Source organism: Maylandia zebra, unplaced genomic scaffold, assembly GCF_041146795.1.
Source record: "Maylandia zebra isolate NMK-2024a unplaced genomic scaffold, Mzebra_GT3a scaffold03, whole genome shotgun sequence".
Taxonomy (NCBI): Eukaryota; Metazoa; Chordata; class Actinopteri; order Cichliformes; family Cichlidae; genus Maylandia; species Maylandia zebra.
Genome location: NW_027490033.1, coordinates 442,464 through 459,415, shown reverse-complemented (window position 1 = coordinate 459,415; position 16,952 = coordinate 442,464). Strand labels below are relative to the sequence as shown.

General features: G+C 43.2%; 1 protein-coding gene across 2 annotated transcripts in view; it reads left to right on the top strand.

Moving 5' to 3' along the window:
• LOC112432436 (protein NLRC3) overlaps positions 1-16,952 on the top strand; it is a 3,307,575-nt gene that overhangs the window by 2,922,026 nt on the left and 368,597 nt on the right. Inside the window, exons 4-5 of one of the 2 annotated variants that reach the window (XM_076881159.1) lie at positions 15,405-15,578; positions 16,254-16,704. In XM_076881159.1, coding sequence (XP_076737274.1) covers positions 15,405-15,578; positions 16,254-16,263 — 184 coding nt within the window. In that variant the 3' untranslated portion in view covers positions 16,264-16,704. Of the gene's footprint in view, positions 1-4,374; positions 4,555-15,404; positions 15,579-16,253; positions 16,705-16,952 lie in introns of those variants that run through there. The other variant, XM_076881152.1, reaches the window with a different exon arrangement.

The window sequence follows — 16,952 nt, the reverse complement described above, 5'->3', positions numbered from 1 at the left end:
TTGCAATATTACGACTGGGCGATATGACCCAAAGTTCATATCTCGATATTCTTTAGCTGGATGGCGATATACGATATATATCTCGATATTTTTAAAGCCCGAAAGTACGAACAAAAAGAGAGTTCTTAGTCAAAGCTGTGTCCCAAATCTCACACAGGCACATTTATTAACATACAGCGTAGATGTACATGAAACAATTACTCAGGAATAAATGATCAGCATTTATTAAATAATAATGCTCCATAAATAAAAGAAAACAATGTTGTTTTTGTGCATAACAAAAAGCTCACAATCGTGCAGTCAAAATGTAAACAGACGCTGAGCATAATAACAAGCAGCTGCTCTGTTCCCAGGTTCTACTGCGTGACTGACAGCCTGGAGTTTGAAACCCTCTTTGTAACCGTGTCTCTTACAGGTGCCATTTATGGTCCTTATACACACTCAATACAGTAATATTACGTTGAAGCAGAGTACGTATCACTCCGCGAGGCTCCTCGTAGCTGTAATGCTCCAACAATCCATCAAGCGGTGCGGCCTCGTAGCTGAGCAAAGTCGTACCAAAACATCTTTTGAAAGGTTTCTGAGCGCCGTGTAGCACATAAAATCGGTTCGAGGTCAGTAAGCACAACCAGAATTCATCCATAAGCCGCACTGTCGATTTATGAGAAAATTACAGGATTTTAAGTGCAGAAAATATAGTTTATGGTTTTCCTTTGATCTTAGCAAATATCTACGCCTCTAATTGGGACGATCACAGATTTTTCACTAATGTCTTTGCGCGGCTCCCCAATATGTCATCACACAATATCATCTTTGAGGGAGACCTAAACTGCTCATTATCTGCTATGGACCACAGTTCACACAAAAGTACACTTAGTCCAAACTCAGCATGCGTCATTCAGAGCTTTCTTGATAATTATGGGCTGGCTGATGTATGGAGATTTCATAATCCTGCTTCACGTCAATACTCTTTTTTTCTAATGTCCATGAAACATATATTTGTATAGAAAAACGTCTCCCTTTAGTTACAGAATGTGATTCTAAGACTCTGGTGATTTCTCCTCTTGTTTTTTCAATGTGTATTCCTGATGCCTGCTCCAACTATCAGCCATGGAGATTCAACTCAGTGTTGTTAGCAGATGAAGAGTTTGTCAGTTACAAAAGGTCTCAAAGAGATTTTTTTTCTATCAATCAGACCCCAGAGATGTCATCATCAGTCATTTGGGAATCTCTAAAAGCATCTGAGAGGCCAAATAATTTCATTTTGTGCCAAACAAAGTGCAACACTGAAAGAACATCATCCATAAATATTGAGTAAGAACTGGACTCTCATACAGCGAGACTCAAATGCCTTTAAACATCAGCTTATCCTGCTGATCCAAGTCCAACACTGAGTTTGTAAAAACATGTTTGTCAATCATTTTGTTTGGTTTCTGAGGAAAAAGATTCAATAAGTTGCTGCTAATACACAACATTTCATCATATTTCCTCATAACCCTCTTTTGTCTGACCATTTGATCCCATTTGAATTTGCAATAAAGGATCCACAGAGTTTGGTGACAATAATGACAGTAGATGTTTGTGTGAAAGTGCTGGAAGCAAATGAGTGTGTGATGTTCTTTCAGTGTTGCACTTTGTAGACGCTCCCTGAGCACTGGTCTCACAGCCAGCTGCACATAGAGACCAGTGTTGTTAGTCCAGGTCAGAAGATGACTTGTTGGAATGAAAATGAGCTTGTAGTTTGTCTGCTTTAATAATGTGACTGGAAAAAGGTGTTGGACTTCAAATATGTCCATTTCTTTCACACTTCACCTTTAAAAGTGAAGCCATGTGGTTCCTGGAAGGAAAAACACGACTTTTTCAAGTCTTTGTCCTGTTTTTATGAGAAATGTACGACTTTAATGTGAAACATTCAGAGTTTTTTCTCTTGTTGTGTTTGTTTGAAGCTGCTTCCTGTTGGCTTCAGCTGTTTGGAGTTTCCATTTTCTAAACTTCTACATTCTGAACCTTCTTCAGCTCTAAACAGATGATGAAACACTGAATGATTTCAAGCACTTTGTCTAATAAACTTACATCTTTCATTCTTTATACAGATTGTGGAGCTGTGGTTTGTCAGAGATCAGCTGTGATTATCTGGCAGCAGCACTGAAGTCCAACCCCTCCCATCTGAGAGAGCTGGACCTGTACTACAACAACCTGAAGGATCCAGGAGTGAAGCATCTGTGTGGTTTCCTGGAGAGTCCAGGATGTAAACTTGAAACTCTGAGGTCAGTCAGCATGTTTTAGTTGTGCTGAGATGAATATGATGTGAAAGTTGTGCTGACACTAAACTGCAGACATCAGGCTGATATTATACTGATCCACACTGAGGATCTTCATGGTAAAGTCTGTTTTCTTCTTCTCTGGTTTAGTCCATTGACTGCAGCAGAACAATGTTCACATTTCAAACAGTGATACTCAACGTATGGCCCGCGGCCCACACGCGGCCTGCCCACCTTTCCTGATTCAGAGAGAGGGGACCCTGATTAACTGTGTAGCTTCTTCCTCACAGTTCTAAGTATCAGACACAACAATGAATAATCCACAGCTGACTGTCTTTAGCAGGTCAAAGGTCACGGCACACAGCAGACAGTCAGAAATATTCTAACTCTGATCATTTATCAGTTGTGACACTGTGAGACTTGATCAGAGGTGTGATCATCACAGCAGAGGCCTTTGTGTCAAAGTCACTGAGGATCAAACAGAAACACATGAAGCAGATTTTCCTCTTCTGGCTTTTTATAGCAGATAACCTTCAAAATATTCTGCAGTCGATCAAAAACTGAAGCAAACCATGAAGCAACATGTGAACATGAGCTGATGCTGCTGAAGTGAAGCAAAGTTACAGAGGTTTGATTACAGACACAGCTGAGAGTTTGTAATCTGTCATCATTTTAAAAAGTTTCCATGGAACAGCAGAAATGAGGCTTTACTGTCAGAGGCCGACAGCACTGAACACAACAGCAGACTGGTGGCTAATAAACAGTGAATGATGCAGAAACAGATGTTTGAAGCTGTTCTTGGAGTACACTGAGAGAGAGAGAGCTGTGCAGGCAGGAACAGCCAAAGTCAGAGAGAATTCATGAGCATATTGATCAAACGTGAAGCAGAGTTTGGATCTTCTTTTGCTGCTGCTTCACTCAGTTTTGGTTGGAGACAGATGAAACCTGCAGCTTCAGGATCTGTGAGCTGTCCACTTTCAGCCCCGACGGCGTGTCCGTGTACGTGCCGTCGAGTGAACGATCCACGCTCTGTGTTTCCATCTTTGTGTGTTTAGCTGCTCTCATTTACTGTTTTAGCTGTTTGCTGCTTGTTGAAATAGTTTGTGAGCTTTAACCTGAGATTCTGGCAAAATACATTTATATTAAACATCGATTCAGGATTGAATGAATCAACATCGTTTTATTCAAATTAAAACCATTTAAATGGGAACATGAATTTTTTACAGCCGCCTCTAATGCTGGGTAATGTCAGCTGGTCCATGTGCAGCTGGCTGTGAGGCTCAGGGAGCGTCTACAAAGTGCAACACTGAAAGAACATCATCCATAAATATTGAGTAAGAACTGGACTCTCATACAGCGAGACTCAAATGCCTTTAAACATCAGCTTATCCTGCTGATCCAAGTCCAACACTGAGTTTGTAAAAACATGTTTGTCAATCATTTTGTTTGGTTTCTGAGGAAAATGATTCAATAAGTTGCTGCTAATACACAACATTTCATCATATTTCCTCATAACCCTCTTTTGTCTGACCATTTGATCCCATTTGAATTTGCAATAAAGGATCCACAGAGTTTGGTGACAATAATGACAGTAGATGTTTGTGTGAAAGTGCTGGAAGCAAATGAGTGTGTGATGTTCTTTCAGTGTTGCACTTTGTAGACGCTCCCTGAGCACTGGTCTCACAGCCAGCTGCACATAGAGACCAGTGTTGTTAGTCCAGGTCAGAAGATGACTTGTTGGAATGAAAATGAGCTTGTAGTTTGTCTGCTTTAATAATGTGACTGGAAAAAGGTGTTGGACTTCAAATATGTCCATTTCTGTCACACTTCACCTTTAAAAGTGAAGCCATGTGGTTCCTGGAAGGAAAAACACGACTTTTTCAAGTCTTTGTCCTGTTTTTATGAGAAATGTACAACTTTAATGTGAAACATTCAGAGTTTTTTCTCTTGTTGTGTTTGTTTGAAGCTGCTTCCTGTTGGCTTCAGCTGTTTGGAGTTTCCATTTTCTAAACTTCTACATTCTGAACCTTCTTCAGCTCTGAACAGATGATGAAACACTGAATGATTTCAAGCACTTTGTCTAATAAACTTACATCTTTCATTCTTTATACAGATTGATGGACTGTGATTTGTCAGATATTGGCCTTGATTATCTGGCAGCAGCACTGAAGTCCAACCCCTTGTATCCCACAGAGGTGGACCTGAGTGGAACCTACAGCAACCTGCAGGATCCAGGAGTGAAGCATCTGTGTGGTTTCCTGGAGAATCCACGATGTCGATTTGAAACTCTGAGGTCAGTCAGCATGTTTTAGTTGTGCTGAGATGAATATGATGTGAAAGTTGTGCTGACACTAAACTGCAGACATCAGGCTGATATTATACTGATCCACACTGAGGATCTTCATGGTAAAGTCTGTTTTCTTCTTCTCTGGTTTAGTCCATTGACTGCAGCAGAACAATGTTCACATTTCAAACAGTGATGCTCAACGTATGGCCCGCGGCCCACACGCGGTCTGCCCACCTTTCCTGATTCAGAGAGAGGGGACCCTGATTAACTGTGTAGCTTCTTCCTCACAGTTCTAAGTATCAGACACAACAATGAATAATCCACAGCTGACTGCCTTTAGCAGGTCAAAGGTCACGGCACACAGCACTCTGGGAAACAGTTTGGAGCAGGAATTCTTGCACATTTACAAACTGACACTGCTGCACGGCATGCTGGGTAATGCTAGCTGCTCAGGTATGGGTGTGGTAACGGCTGTGAGACTCTGTGGCTGCAGAACACTGAAGAAGAGAAAAGAGAGGTGGAGGATGAAGAAAAGAGGCGGAGATGAAGCAGAAGTTTAACTCTAGAGAGGAGCTGTGTCTGTGTGGGTGGGGCTCAGGCAGCTCCGCCCACACAGTGACAGTGAAGCAGGTGAAGAGTAATAAATGAAGACAGCAGACAGGATTTGATAAGCTGATGTACAAACATGTAGAATGATGGTGGCAGCTACAGAAACAGGTCCATACAGACTGAAGCGTGTCTCAGTCTGAATGTACACTGCTGTTATAAGAGCTGTGGAAACTCAGGTCAAAAGGACGAAACCACACTGCTGACAGTTCCAGGGCAGTCACAGAGTTACAGCATCATTTGTGAACATAAAGACAGAAAGCTCATCCAAATGCTGGGATTAAAAGTCTGTCCTGGTGGTGTCCAGTCAAACACGTCTCTGTGAAAGCTTCAATCCAACAGGCTCCAAAGTCCTTCTGCTCATTTCCTCGCCGGGTTCTTGATGCTCCTGTACCATCTCTGTCATCCTCCTCGCTCCCTCTTTGCACTCACAGTCTTTGTGCATCATTAACACTCACATGAGGAAAACCAAAGTTTTACTGGGCAGAAGATGATCATCAGTGACGCTGTCTTTAAAACACTCTTGTTAGAAATGTTCGACTTTAATGTGAAACATTCAGAGTTTTTTCTCTTGTTGTGTTTGTTTGAAGCTGCTTCCTGTTGGCTTCAGCTGTTTGGAGTTTCCATTTTCTAAACTTCTACATTCTGAACCTTCTTCAGCTCTGAACAGATGATGAAACACTGAATGATTTCAAGCTCTTTGTCTAATAAACTTACATCTTTCATTCTTTATACAGATTGGTGGGCTGTGGTTTGTCAGATATTGGCCTTGATTATCTGGCAGCAGCACTGAAGTCCAACCCCTCCCATCTGAGACAGCTGGACCTGAGTAATGACTCCTCCTCTTTTTCAACTGAGAACAACCTGCAGGATCCAGGAGTGAAGCATCTGTGTGGTTTCCTGGAGAGTCCAGGATGTAAACTTGAAACTCTGAGGTCAGTCAGCATGTTTTAGTTGTGCTGAGATGAATATGATGTGAAAGTTGTGCTGACACTAAACTGCAGACATCAGGCTGATATTATACTGATCCACACTGAGGATCTTCATGGTAAAGTCTGTTTTCTTCTTCTCTGGTTTAGTCCATTGACTGCAGCAGAATAATGTTCACATTTCAAACAGTGATATTCAACGTATGGCCCGCGGCCCACACGCGGCCTGCCCACCTTTCCTGATTAAGAGAGAGGGGACCCTGATTAACTGTGTAGCTTCTTCCTCACAGTTCTAAGTATCAGACACAACAATGAATAATCCACAGCTGACTGTCTTTAGCAGGTCAAAGGTCACGGCACACAGCACTCTGTGAAACAGTTTAGAGCAGGAATTCTTGCACATTTACAAACTGACACTGCTGCACGGCATGCTGGGTAATGCTAGCTGCTCAGGTATGGGCGTGCTAACGGCTGTGAGGCTCCGTGGCTGCAGAACACTGAAGAAGAGAAAAGAGAGGTGGAGGATGAAGAAAAGAGGCGGAGATGAAGCAGAAGTTTAGCTCCAGAGAGGAGCTGTGTCTGTGTGGGCGGGGCTCAGGCAGCTCCGCCCACTCAGTTTGTTCCCTCCTGATTCATCTGCATGTGTTCTGCTTCACACTGCTCACCTCCACCAAAGACTTCACAAACATCTTCTTTCTTTGAGTCCAGTTTGTCCCACAAACACTTCCAAATCTCCTCCTCTGAGATTCTGCAGCTTCTTGCAGTGTGACTCAGCTGACTTCTGACAGACCACAGACTGGCACAGCATCCACATGTGTCTCCTTTCAAACAGGCTCTTGATGTTTCCTCCCACATCATTCTGGCCTCTCAGTCTCCTTTGTTCTCCAGCTCTGTAGCTCCAGCTGGTGAAGCTTCAGTTTTCCATGTTGGTAACAGTAAACTACAGCCTCTGCTGTCAGCTGGGTAACTAAACAGAGCTGCAGCACGTCTCTGCGGTGGTGCTACATCCAGCCTGCAGACGGCCGTCTACATGTTGTAGTGGTTTACAGTCACCAGGGGGCGCTGTCCCAGCCATGCAGGCAGTGGGCTGCTCTGCTTGTGCTGTTGTTGGTGAAGCTGAAGTGAAAGCGAGAGTTAAAACCCTGAACAGTGTCCACTGAGCTTCTCATGCTCTTCTCATGCTCAAAGAAGTTTAACAGGAAGGACGACTCGTCCATCAGGCGTCCAGCTGTCCGTGACCGTGTCCACAGCAGAGTGTGACCGAGGCTTCATGCTAACACGCACACATGAAGCTAATACCACCACGAGCAGCTGCTCAGTGGATTTGGAGGACAAATGTCTGCAGCTTCTCACAGGCAGTATGCAGAATGTGGATCTCCACAAAGACTGTGGAGAGCTCGTCCCACACTCTAAATCCAAACTTGTCTGCACAAAACTTCTCACACGTTCCCGTCACAAGTGTCTTCTAAGTGAAGCTACCAGGTTCAGGTCCAGCTTGTTTATCTGGAGATGCAGGAGATGATCCATCCTCACAAAGCAACACAGCAGATATGCAAACACACAACACAACCAAAGGATTCTCTCTGCATGTCTGTGGCTGATGCTGCTGGAACGAAGCTGTTTGAAACCTTGTTGTTCTGCACTTTGGGACCAGAAGAGGAAACTGAAGCTCTGTGCAGAGGGTCCAATGGAAGCAGCCAAGCGCTGTAAGTGTCTGCTGTACAGGGATGCTGGTTCAGCTGTGGCTCAGTTTCACAGGGTGACTCAATAAAAGCAGCAGGAAATCAAAGCTTGATGCTTTCATCAGTGTGGAAATAAGAAAGTTTCCTGTGACAGACGCTGGAGCTCTTTCACTCTCAGCTTCACAGTTTCAGCTTCAAACTTCTTCCAACATGTTTCTAACACGGCCACATTCCACCTTAATGGAGCTGATATCTTGTGCATCAGCACATTTTCTAAAGGCAGCGATCACATCTTTAGTTTTGGATGTTTAACTGCAGATTGTTTATGTGTTTATAGCACATTAATTACAGCAGCAGCGTTGACCACAGTGCTGTACAAGAATCCAAGATAACTATTAAAATAACTCCTAATATTAATATCACACATCAAATATCAAATAACTCTCATGCTGTATTAAAAGCCAGTGAATACAAATGTGTTTTAAGAGCAGATTTACAGAGACTGACAGCAGGAGCTGGGGCTGTTTGATAGAACGATGTATATATGATGACCATATGAAAACGTCTATCGTTTCATATCACGCTCTTTGTTTCCTGCTTATGTGTTTGTGTTTTCCAGATAAAGCTTTCAAAATAAATCTGAAGATCCTGTTGAGAGTTTTCAAAATAAACACAATACATTACTGCGGTCGCTCGTTTATCGAGTTACGTTCTAAAAATAAGTCTCAGAATGAAGTAGCAGCTTTATGTTTTACAAGTATTATAGAAGTTTTAAGGCAGTTAAACCCTCACTGCACACTTTCTACACTTTTCTCAGACAGGCATGAACATTTTCACACTTTTCTCTCTTGTTTAAACAAAGTTCAAACCTTCATAGAAAAATAAGTTCATTATTAAAGAGTGAAAGCAAAGTGTTTCTGAAACGTGTCAAATCAGCCTTTGCTGGCATTAAATGAGCTTCTGTGTGAGGAGCACTCGTCCATGGCCTGGGCTCCTCGCTGTCAGGTAAAGTTTCATAAAGCTTTTGAGTTTTTCTGCAGATAATGTTGGTGTCCAGCACGATGTTCTTTTTCCTGCGGTCACTGAGCCACAAAGCCAAAGCTGACTCCATCCTTACGATGTTCTTGTTGTGGACAGTTACAACCTTTTTGCCTCCTTGTTGAAACTATGATGGTCAGCATCTTCCTCTGCCTTTGGCTGCTACCACAGGTGCAAAACGTCTCGTCATCATTGTTGTTTGTTGGGACAAAACGTACAAACATACAGTGCAGCACTGCAGAGTCACACTGCTGTAAATTTGAACACATTCTGTACTGTACAGGAGACACGGCACGAGATTGGCTGTAGACCATTGTCAGCCAATCAGGACGCAGAACACAACGTGCTGTAAAAAACAAAAACATGCAAAATTGCACAAAAAAGATCAGCGAAACAGCGAGGCCGCCAAAGGTGAACTGTGTTACAGCGAGGGACCAGCGTATATGTGGTTGTTGGGACGATAAATGTCTTTGAGCTTGTGTCAGAAGACGAGCTGCAGCTTTCTGGACCAGCTGCAGTCTTGCCAGGCAGGTCCCACTAACTCCAACATATAAGGAGTTACAATAATCCAGCTGGGACGTCATGAAAACGTGGATCGCCCGTTCAAGGTTTTTAAAAGATAGAAATGATCTCACCTTAGATAAAAGCCTCAGTTTGAAGAAAGACCGCTGTACAACTGAGCTCAGCTGTTTTTCAAATTGCCGTCAAATATAAGCCCCAAATGTAATAATGCGATTTAATAAAAGAGCTGAACCAGTCTAATAGAGCGCCCTTGATGCCACCATGCTCCAATGGTGAGGTCAAGATGCTGTGGTCAAGGCAGCGGTCAGATCCAAAAGCACAGCGGAGTCTCCTGATCAGTGGCTGATAAAAGATCATTAAGAACTTTTCAAAGTGCAGTTTCAGTGCTGTGAAGAGCTTTAAAACCAGACTGAAACCTTTACAACAGATTGCAGCTGAACAAATATAATCTTTTACAAAATCTTCGACAGGAAGGGAAGCTTTGAAATAGGCCTGAAGTTTGAGCGGACAGAGGATCCAGATCAGGTTTTTAGTACAGGCTGTACAACAGCATGTTTAAAACAGGCTGTACAACACCTGAACTAAGACTGCTGTTAAAAATCGCTAAGATGTCGGAACCGACAACCTTTAAAATCTTTTTAAACGCGTGTTGGAACAACTTCATTTGGACAAGATGATGTCTTTATAGCATCACATCGTTCCTCCACCTGATCAAACCACACAGGCTCAAACTGATCAAAAACAGCTGAGCAGGTGAATATTTTAGCCCCGGTGCGATCTCGGGCGAGAGTATCGATGATGGCCAAAGGGCAGCGTCCAGCTCTACGGCCGCTGAAGAGCAGACTCAACAGACGCGCGTGATGTGGATCCTACTGCTCTAAAACTGGAGCTTCTTCAATCCATTAAAGAGGACATTAGTACGCTGTTAAAAGAAGAAGTCAGAAATGCATTGAAAGAAGATTTTGACAATATAAGGGCTGACGTGCAAGGACTGAGAAATGAGATCGCTAACAGCATGGCGGCGACGTGCGGCGAAGTTGATGGAGTAAAGGTTAGAGTGAAAGAAGCTGAGGATGGGCTGTCAATGTGGAGCGATGAGGTGACCACCCTGCAGTCTACAGTAGAGAGTATGAAGGAGGAGCTGTCTGACCTGAAGGATAAATGTGATGAAGGCAGGAAGCGGAGAGCTAACATCCACATCATAGGGATCCCAGAGGGCCTGGACTCGAGCTCCTCCACGGCCGTATCCGTGCTACTACGTGAAGTGCTGGGTATGGATAAAGACGTTATTGTCGACCGCTCACACAGGAGCCCTATCCTGAGAAAGCCAGCTGGTGACCCGCACGCCGTCATTGCCGAGCGTCACTACTACCAGGATTGTGTGGCTACGCCGTGCCAGGGCCCAAGCCCCGCTTGAGTTTAACGGACAACCTATTGCAATATTACGACTGGGCGATATGACCCAAAGTTCATATCTCGATATTCTTTAGCTGGATGGCGATATACGATATATATCTCGATATTTTTAAAGCCAGAAAGTTCGAACAAAAAGAGAGTTCTTAGTCAAAGCTGTGTCCCAAATCTCACACAGGCACATTTATTAACATACAGCGTAGATGTACATGAAACAATTACTCAGGAATAAATGATCAGCATTTATTAAATAATAATGCTCCATAAATAAAAGAAAACAATGTTGTTTTTGTGCATAACAAAAAGCTCACAATCGTGCAGTCAAAATGTAAACAGACGCTGAGCATAATAACAAGCAGCTGCTCTGTTCCCAGGTTCTACTGCGTGACTGACAGCCTGGAGTTTGAAACCCTCTTTGTAACCGTGTCTCTTACAGGTGCCATTTATGGTCCTTATACACACTCAATACAGTAATATTACGTTGAAGCAGAGTACGTATCACTCCGCGAGGCTCCTCGTAGCTGTAATGCTCCAACAATCCATCAAGCGGTGCGGCCTCGTAACTGAGCAAAGTCGTACCAAAACATCTTTTGAAAGGTTTCTGAGCGCCGTGTAGCACATAAAATCGGTTCGAGGTCAGTAAGCACAACCAGAATTCATCCATAAGGCGCACTGTCGATTTATGAGAAAATTACAGGATTTTAAGTGCAGAAAATATAGTTTATGGTTTTCCTTTGATCTTAGCAAATATCTACGCCTCTAATTGGGACGATCACAGATTTTTCACTAATGTCTTTGCGCGGCTCCCCAATATGTCATCACACAATATCATCTTTGAGGGAGACCTAAACTGCTCATTATCTGCTATGGACCACAGTTCACACAAAAGTACACTTAGTCCAAAGTCAGCATGCGTCATTCAGAGCTTTCTTGATAATTATGGGCTGGCTGATGTATGGAGATTTCATAATCCTGCTTCACGTCAACACTCTTTTTTTCTAATGTCCATAAAACATATATTTGTATAGAAAAACGTCTCCCTTTAGTTACAGAATGTGATTATAAGACTCTGGTGATTTCTCCTCTTGTTTTTTCAATGTGTATTCCTGATGCCTGCTCCAACTATCAGCCATGGAGATTCAACTCAGTGTTGTTAGCAGATGAAGAGTTTGTCAGTTACAAAAGGTCTCAAAGAGATTTTTTTTCTATCAATCAGACCCCAGAGATGTCATCATCAGTCATTTGGGAATCTCTAAAAGCATCTGAGAGGCCAAATAATTTCATTTTGTGCCAAACAAAGTGCAACACTGAAAGAACATCATCCATAAATATTGAGTAAGAACTGGACTCTCATACAGCGAGACTCAAATGCCTTTAAACATCAGCTTATCCTGCTGATCCAAGTCCAACACTGAGTTTGTAAAAACATGTTTGTCAATCATTTTGTTTGGTTTCTGAGGAAAATGATTCAATAAGTTGCTGCTAATACACAACATTTCATCATATTTCCTCATAACCCTCTTTTGTCTGACCATTTGATCCCATTTGAATTTGCAATAAAGGATCCACAGAGTTTGGTGACAATAATGACAGTAGATGTTTGTGTGAAAGTGCTGGAAGCAAATGAGTGTGTGATGTTCTTTCAGTGTTGCACTTTGTAGACGCTCCCTGAGCACTGGTCTCACAGCCAGCTGCACATAGAGACCAGTGTTGTTAGTCCAGGTCAGAAGATGACTTGTTGGAATGAAAATGAGCTTGTAGTTTGTCTGCTTTAATAATGTGACTGGAAAAAGGTGTTGGACTTCAAATATGTCCATTTCTTTCACACTTCACCTTTATAAGTGAAGCCATGTGGTTCCTGGAAGGAAAAACACGACTTTTTCAAGTCTTTGTCCTGTTTTTATGAGAAATGTACGACTTTAATGTGAAACATTCAGAGTTTTTTCTCTTGTTGTGTTTGTTTGAAGCTGCTTCCTGTTGGCTTCAGCTGTTTGGAGTTTCCATTTTCTAAACTTCTACATTCTGAACCTTCTTCAGCTCTGAACAGATGATGAAACACTGAATGATTTCAAGCACTTTGTCTAATAAACTTACATCTTTCATTCTTTATACAGATTGTGGAGCTGTGGTTTGTCAGAGATCAGCTGTGATTATCTGGCAGCAGCACTGAAGTCCAACCCCTCCCATCTGAGACAGCTGGACCTGAGCTTCAACAACAAGCTGCAGGATCCAGGAGTGAAGCATCTGTGTGGTTTCCTGGAGAGTCCAGGATGTAAACTTGAAACTCTGAGGTCAGTCAGCATGTTTTAGTTGTGCTGAGATGAATATGATGTGAAAGTTGTGCTGACACTAAACTGCAGACATCAGGCTGATATTATACTGATCCACACTGAGGATCTTCATGGTAAAGTCTGTTTTCTTCTTCTCTGGTTTAGTCCATTGACTGCAGCAGAACAATGTTCACATTTCAAACCTTCACAGAAGAAGAAAAATCCTCCAGTGGAAAATTCACTGTGAAACTCTCAAACTCTTCATTGCACCTTAAAGTCTGTCTGACACTGAAATCCAAAGCAAAATGTGCGTTTGCTTTACAGACAGCAGTCCAACACAAACATACACACATCATCCAAAACACAGTCCAACATCCAAATCTCCTCCACTGCCAGCATGAATGATGGGAAAGAGAAGCAGGAACACTCTGACATTCAGGGTTAGAATGAGTTTCATCAAGCAGACTGTGAAGATCAAAGCTGCATTAGAAAGCTTACATGAATGAATGAGTGGACAGAAGTGGACAGAGATCATCTGAAGCACTTCAAAGGCTTTAAATCAGCACATTTCTCTTTATTCTTTATCAACTCTGTTAGTTTCTCTCAGTTTTCTGTGGAATGAAGCTAACAGCAGGCTAATAAGATGCTGACCAATAGGTTTCTATTAAAGGTTGTAATTTGTATATGAAAAAGTGCTTTGGCTCAGCAGGGATCAGCTTACAGGTAGAATACAGCTGCTGGATGGGATTAGCATGTCATAGCTATCTACCAAACTGCTAACTGGGGGATTTCAGGCCATCTATGGATCATTTTTGCTAACTGTTTATTCAGCTTAGGCTCACAGGGCTGCAGCCTGTGCCCTAGCTGTCATAGGGCAAGAGGCGTGGTCCACCTGCACAGGTGAGCAGTCCATCACAGGGCCAACAGAGAGCGACAGAGAAGCACTCCCTCACATCCACACCTACAGCCAATGTAGAAGCACCAATGAACCTAAGCAGCATTTCATTGGACTGTGGGAGAACATCCAACCTCCACAGAAAGGCCCAGCTGACCAACAAGCTTCAACCTACAACCTTCTTGCTCTAAGGCACTAGTGCTAACCACTTTTGCCCATTTCAGCCCAAATCCTGCATCTTCCTGTTTCTGACTCCAGGCCAGCTCCACTAACACTTTCTCATCAGACACTGCCACCTAGTGGAGGAAGTCTTAGTTCCATTTGAAGCTTCAGATTACAGTTAGTTCCTTTACAAAGAGGTGGAGGTGGTGGGGCCACAGCACCATCATCACTGAGTGCCATAGGACACTTAACCTTTGTTTCCATATGCTGGGAACTTCCTGTTGTTCCAAGGAGGACTGGAAAATGTGTGAAAATCTCCCAGTCAGTTCCTCACAGCACACTTCAATCATTTCCCTCCCACAGCATCAGGACCAGGGCTTTTTCTCTCTTTGGTCCCACTAAGAGATTTCCACACAAACACCTCATCAGTGGGACTCTCAGAGCTACCAGCCCTTTGCTACAATCACAAAGCTCTTCATTGAAATCAATGATATCAAAGCTGGAATCAAATGAGTCCAAGTCTTCTGCTGATTCAGCATCACATTCATCTTTGCTCCTTGTTCTGCATCCCCACCATGGACTTCATTCCTTTCCAAGCCAGCCTTGAGTGTCCTTTATTCAGCTCATCCTCTGCTTTACTTTTACACCTGATTTTAGCTGCTTTATCTCTCTTTCAACAGGTTTCTGTGCCTCAATCTTTTTCTTCTCTCCCTCATAACAAGACAGCTTCTTCTGCCTGAGAACATGTTGGAGTGATTTACTAATCCAGGGCTGCTTATTGGGGAAAATACTTCCTGTTTGCAAAGTAATCTCCATTTTTCCCAGAAAGAAATGTCAGTAGAAATCGATGATCTAAGTGAGAACATGAGCCTTTAAAAAGTCCCAGTGGGTGCAGTCAAAGCAGTCCCTCAGTCCCAGTATAGAGTCTTTGGTCCAGACTGGAACAACTGTGTGCCCAGTTTGAGCTCTCTTCAGTGCTGTGACCTGACAGACCCAGAGGGGCCATCACATCACATTTAGAAGCTCCCCTGATGGAGCCACAACACATGTCCAATACTTAGTCTGTCTTATTGGACCAACTGGAAGAAATGATTCAAGGACTTAGTCACAGAACAGAGATTCAAATCTCCAAAATCCAACTGGCTGCATCAGGACATATAGTCTGAAACTCTGCACAGTTTCCTGTTTGAAGCTGCTTCCTGTTGGCTTCAGCTGTTTGGAGTTTCCATTTTCTAAACTTCTACATTCTGAACCTTCTTCAGCTCTGAACAGATGATGAAACACTGAATGATTTCAAGCACTTTGTCTAATAAACTTACATCTTTCATTCTTTATACAGATTGAAGGGCTGTGGTTTGTCAAAGATCAGCTGTGATTATCTGGCAGCAGCACTGAAGTCCAACCCCTCCCATCTGAGAGTGCTGGACCTGGACTTTAACAACCTGCAGGATCCAGATGTGAAGCAGCTGTCTGATCTTCAGCAGAGTCCAGACTACAGACTGGAGACTCTGAGGTCAGTAGAGTGATGGAGTGAGTGGGTGGTGCTGTCAGCAGTATTGTACTAAACACAGTCAGTATGAAACAAAGATCCAGTGTTTCCTGTAAAGCTGCAGCTTCTCAGTGAAGCTGTGAGAGGAGAACGGTGACAGGCTTCAGGATTGGACACAAACACTTCCTGTTTCTCACCTTTATGGTCACCATAGTAACGGCTGACACGCTCTGATCAAACACTGTCAACAGCCAATCAGCTCTCTGAACAAAGCAGCACGCAGACCAATGACTGCATTGATTTCCAAGTTTAAAGCAGTGAAGAACACAGTCTGTAGGTGAGGAAGAATTTAGTGAGAGCAGATGTTTGGATGGAATTCCTCCAGTTAACAGCTGGAACCGTCCATCTGGATTGTTGGGCTTGTTGTTGGGGTTCCTACAGAGCTCAGAGTGGACACACCAAGGTTCTTCTAATGAATGAAAGTGCAAACTCAAACTAGGAGGGAAAAACATTTTCAGCAACTTCAATAAAAATCCAAAGATTAGAAAAAGTGAAGCAACAATGAGTCCTAGTACAGTCCCAGCACTGACGTCCCTGCTGCTCTTTATACTGGATGTGCTGCATCACTGACTGACAGCTGATGAAGAGTCTCTGGAAACACTCGTTTATCCCCTCTGCTCTTCCTCCTTCTCTCTGCAGGTGGAGCTGATGATGGTAAACAGGACGGTGTGTGTGCTGAGAGAGGAGCAGCTGTGTCCTGATGATCCAGAGAGGTTGAAGCAGCAGCAGCTTGTGTGTAGAGACGCTCTGACTGGGCCATGTTACTGGGAGGTGGAGAGGAGAGCTTCATCCAGCAGTGACTGACAGAGGAATGAAGTGCAGATGACTGTCAGTGCTGCAGAGTGAACTGCTCTGAGAACAGCTCCACTGTCAGACACAATGTAGAGTCCAGCATCAGCCCTGTGTGTCCCTCTGGATCTGACAGAGGATCATCAGTGTATCTGGACTGCTCTGCTGCTGCTCTGTCCTTCTACAGTCTCTGCACAGTCTCTGTCTCACTCTGGAAAGATTTTACAACTTGTTGTAATTACAGAACGTTAATATAATATTCAAACATGTGATCTTCTCTTTATTTCTGAATCTTTACCAAATAAAGAAAACCAAACTAACAAACAGAAGCTGTCGTGTCCTTTTTCACCACATCTGTGAATCTTTTCTGTGTTTTTCCTCTTTTCCTCCTTCCTGCAGCTCCATCTTCATCATTCTGTGTCCAGTATATGTGAACACGTACAAAGCATCTGAGCCTCATGTTACCCGTTTGTGTGAGTTACGCCTGTCGTTGTGTTGTGGTGTATAAATAAGGGGCAGGAGACAGCGCTGGATCTCTGAGTTCTTTAC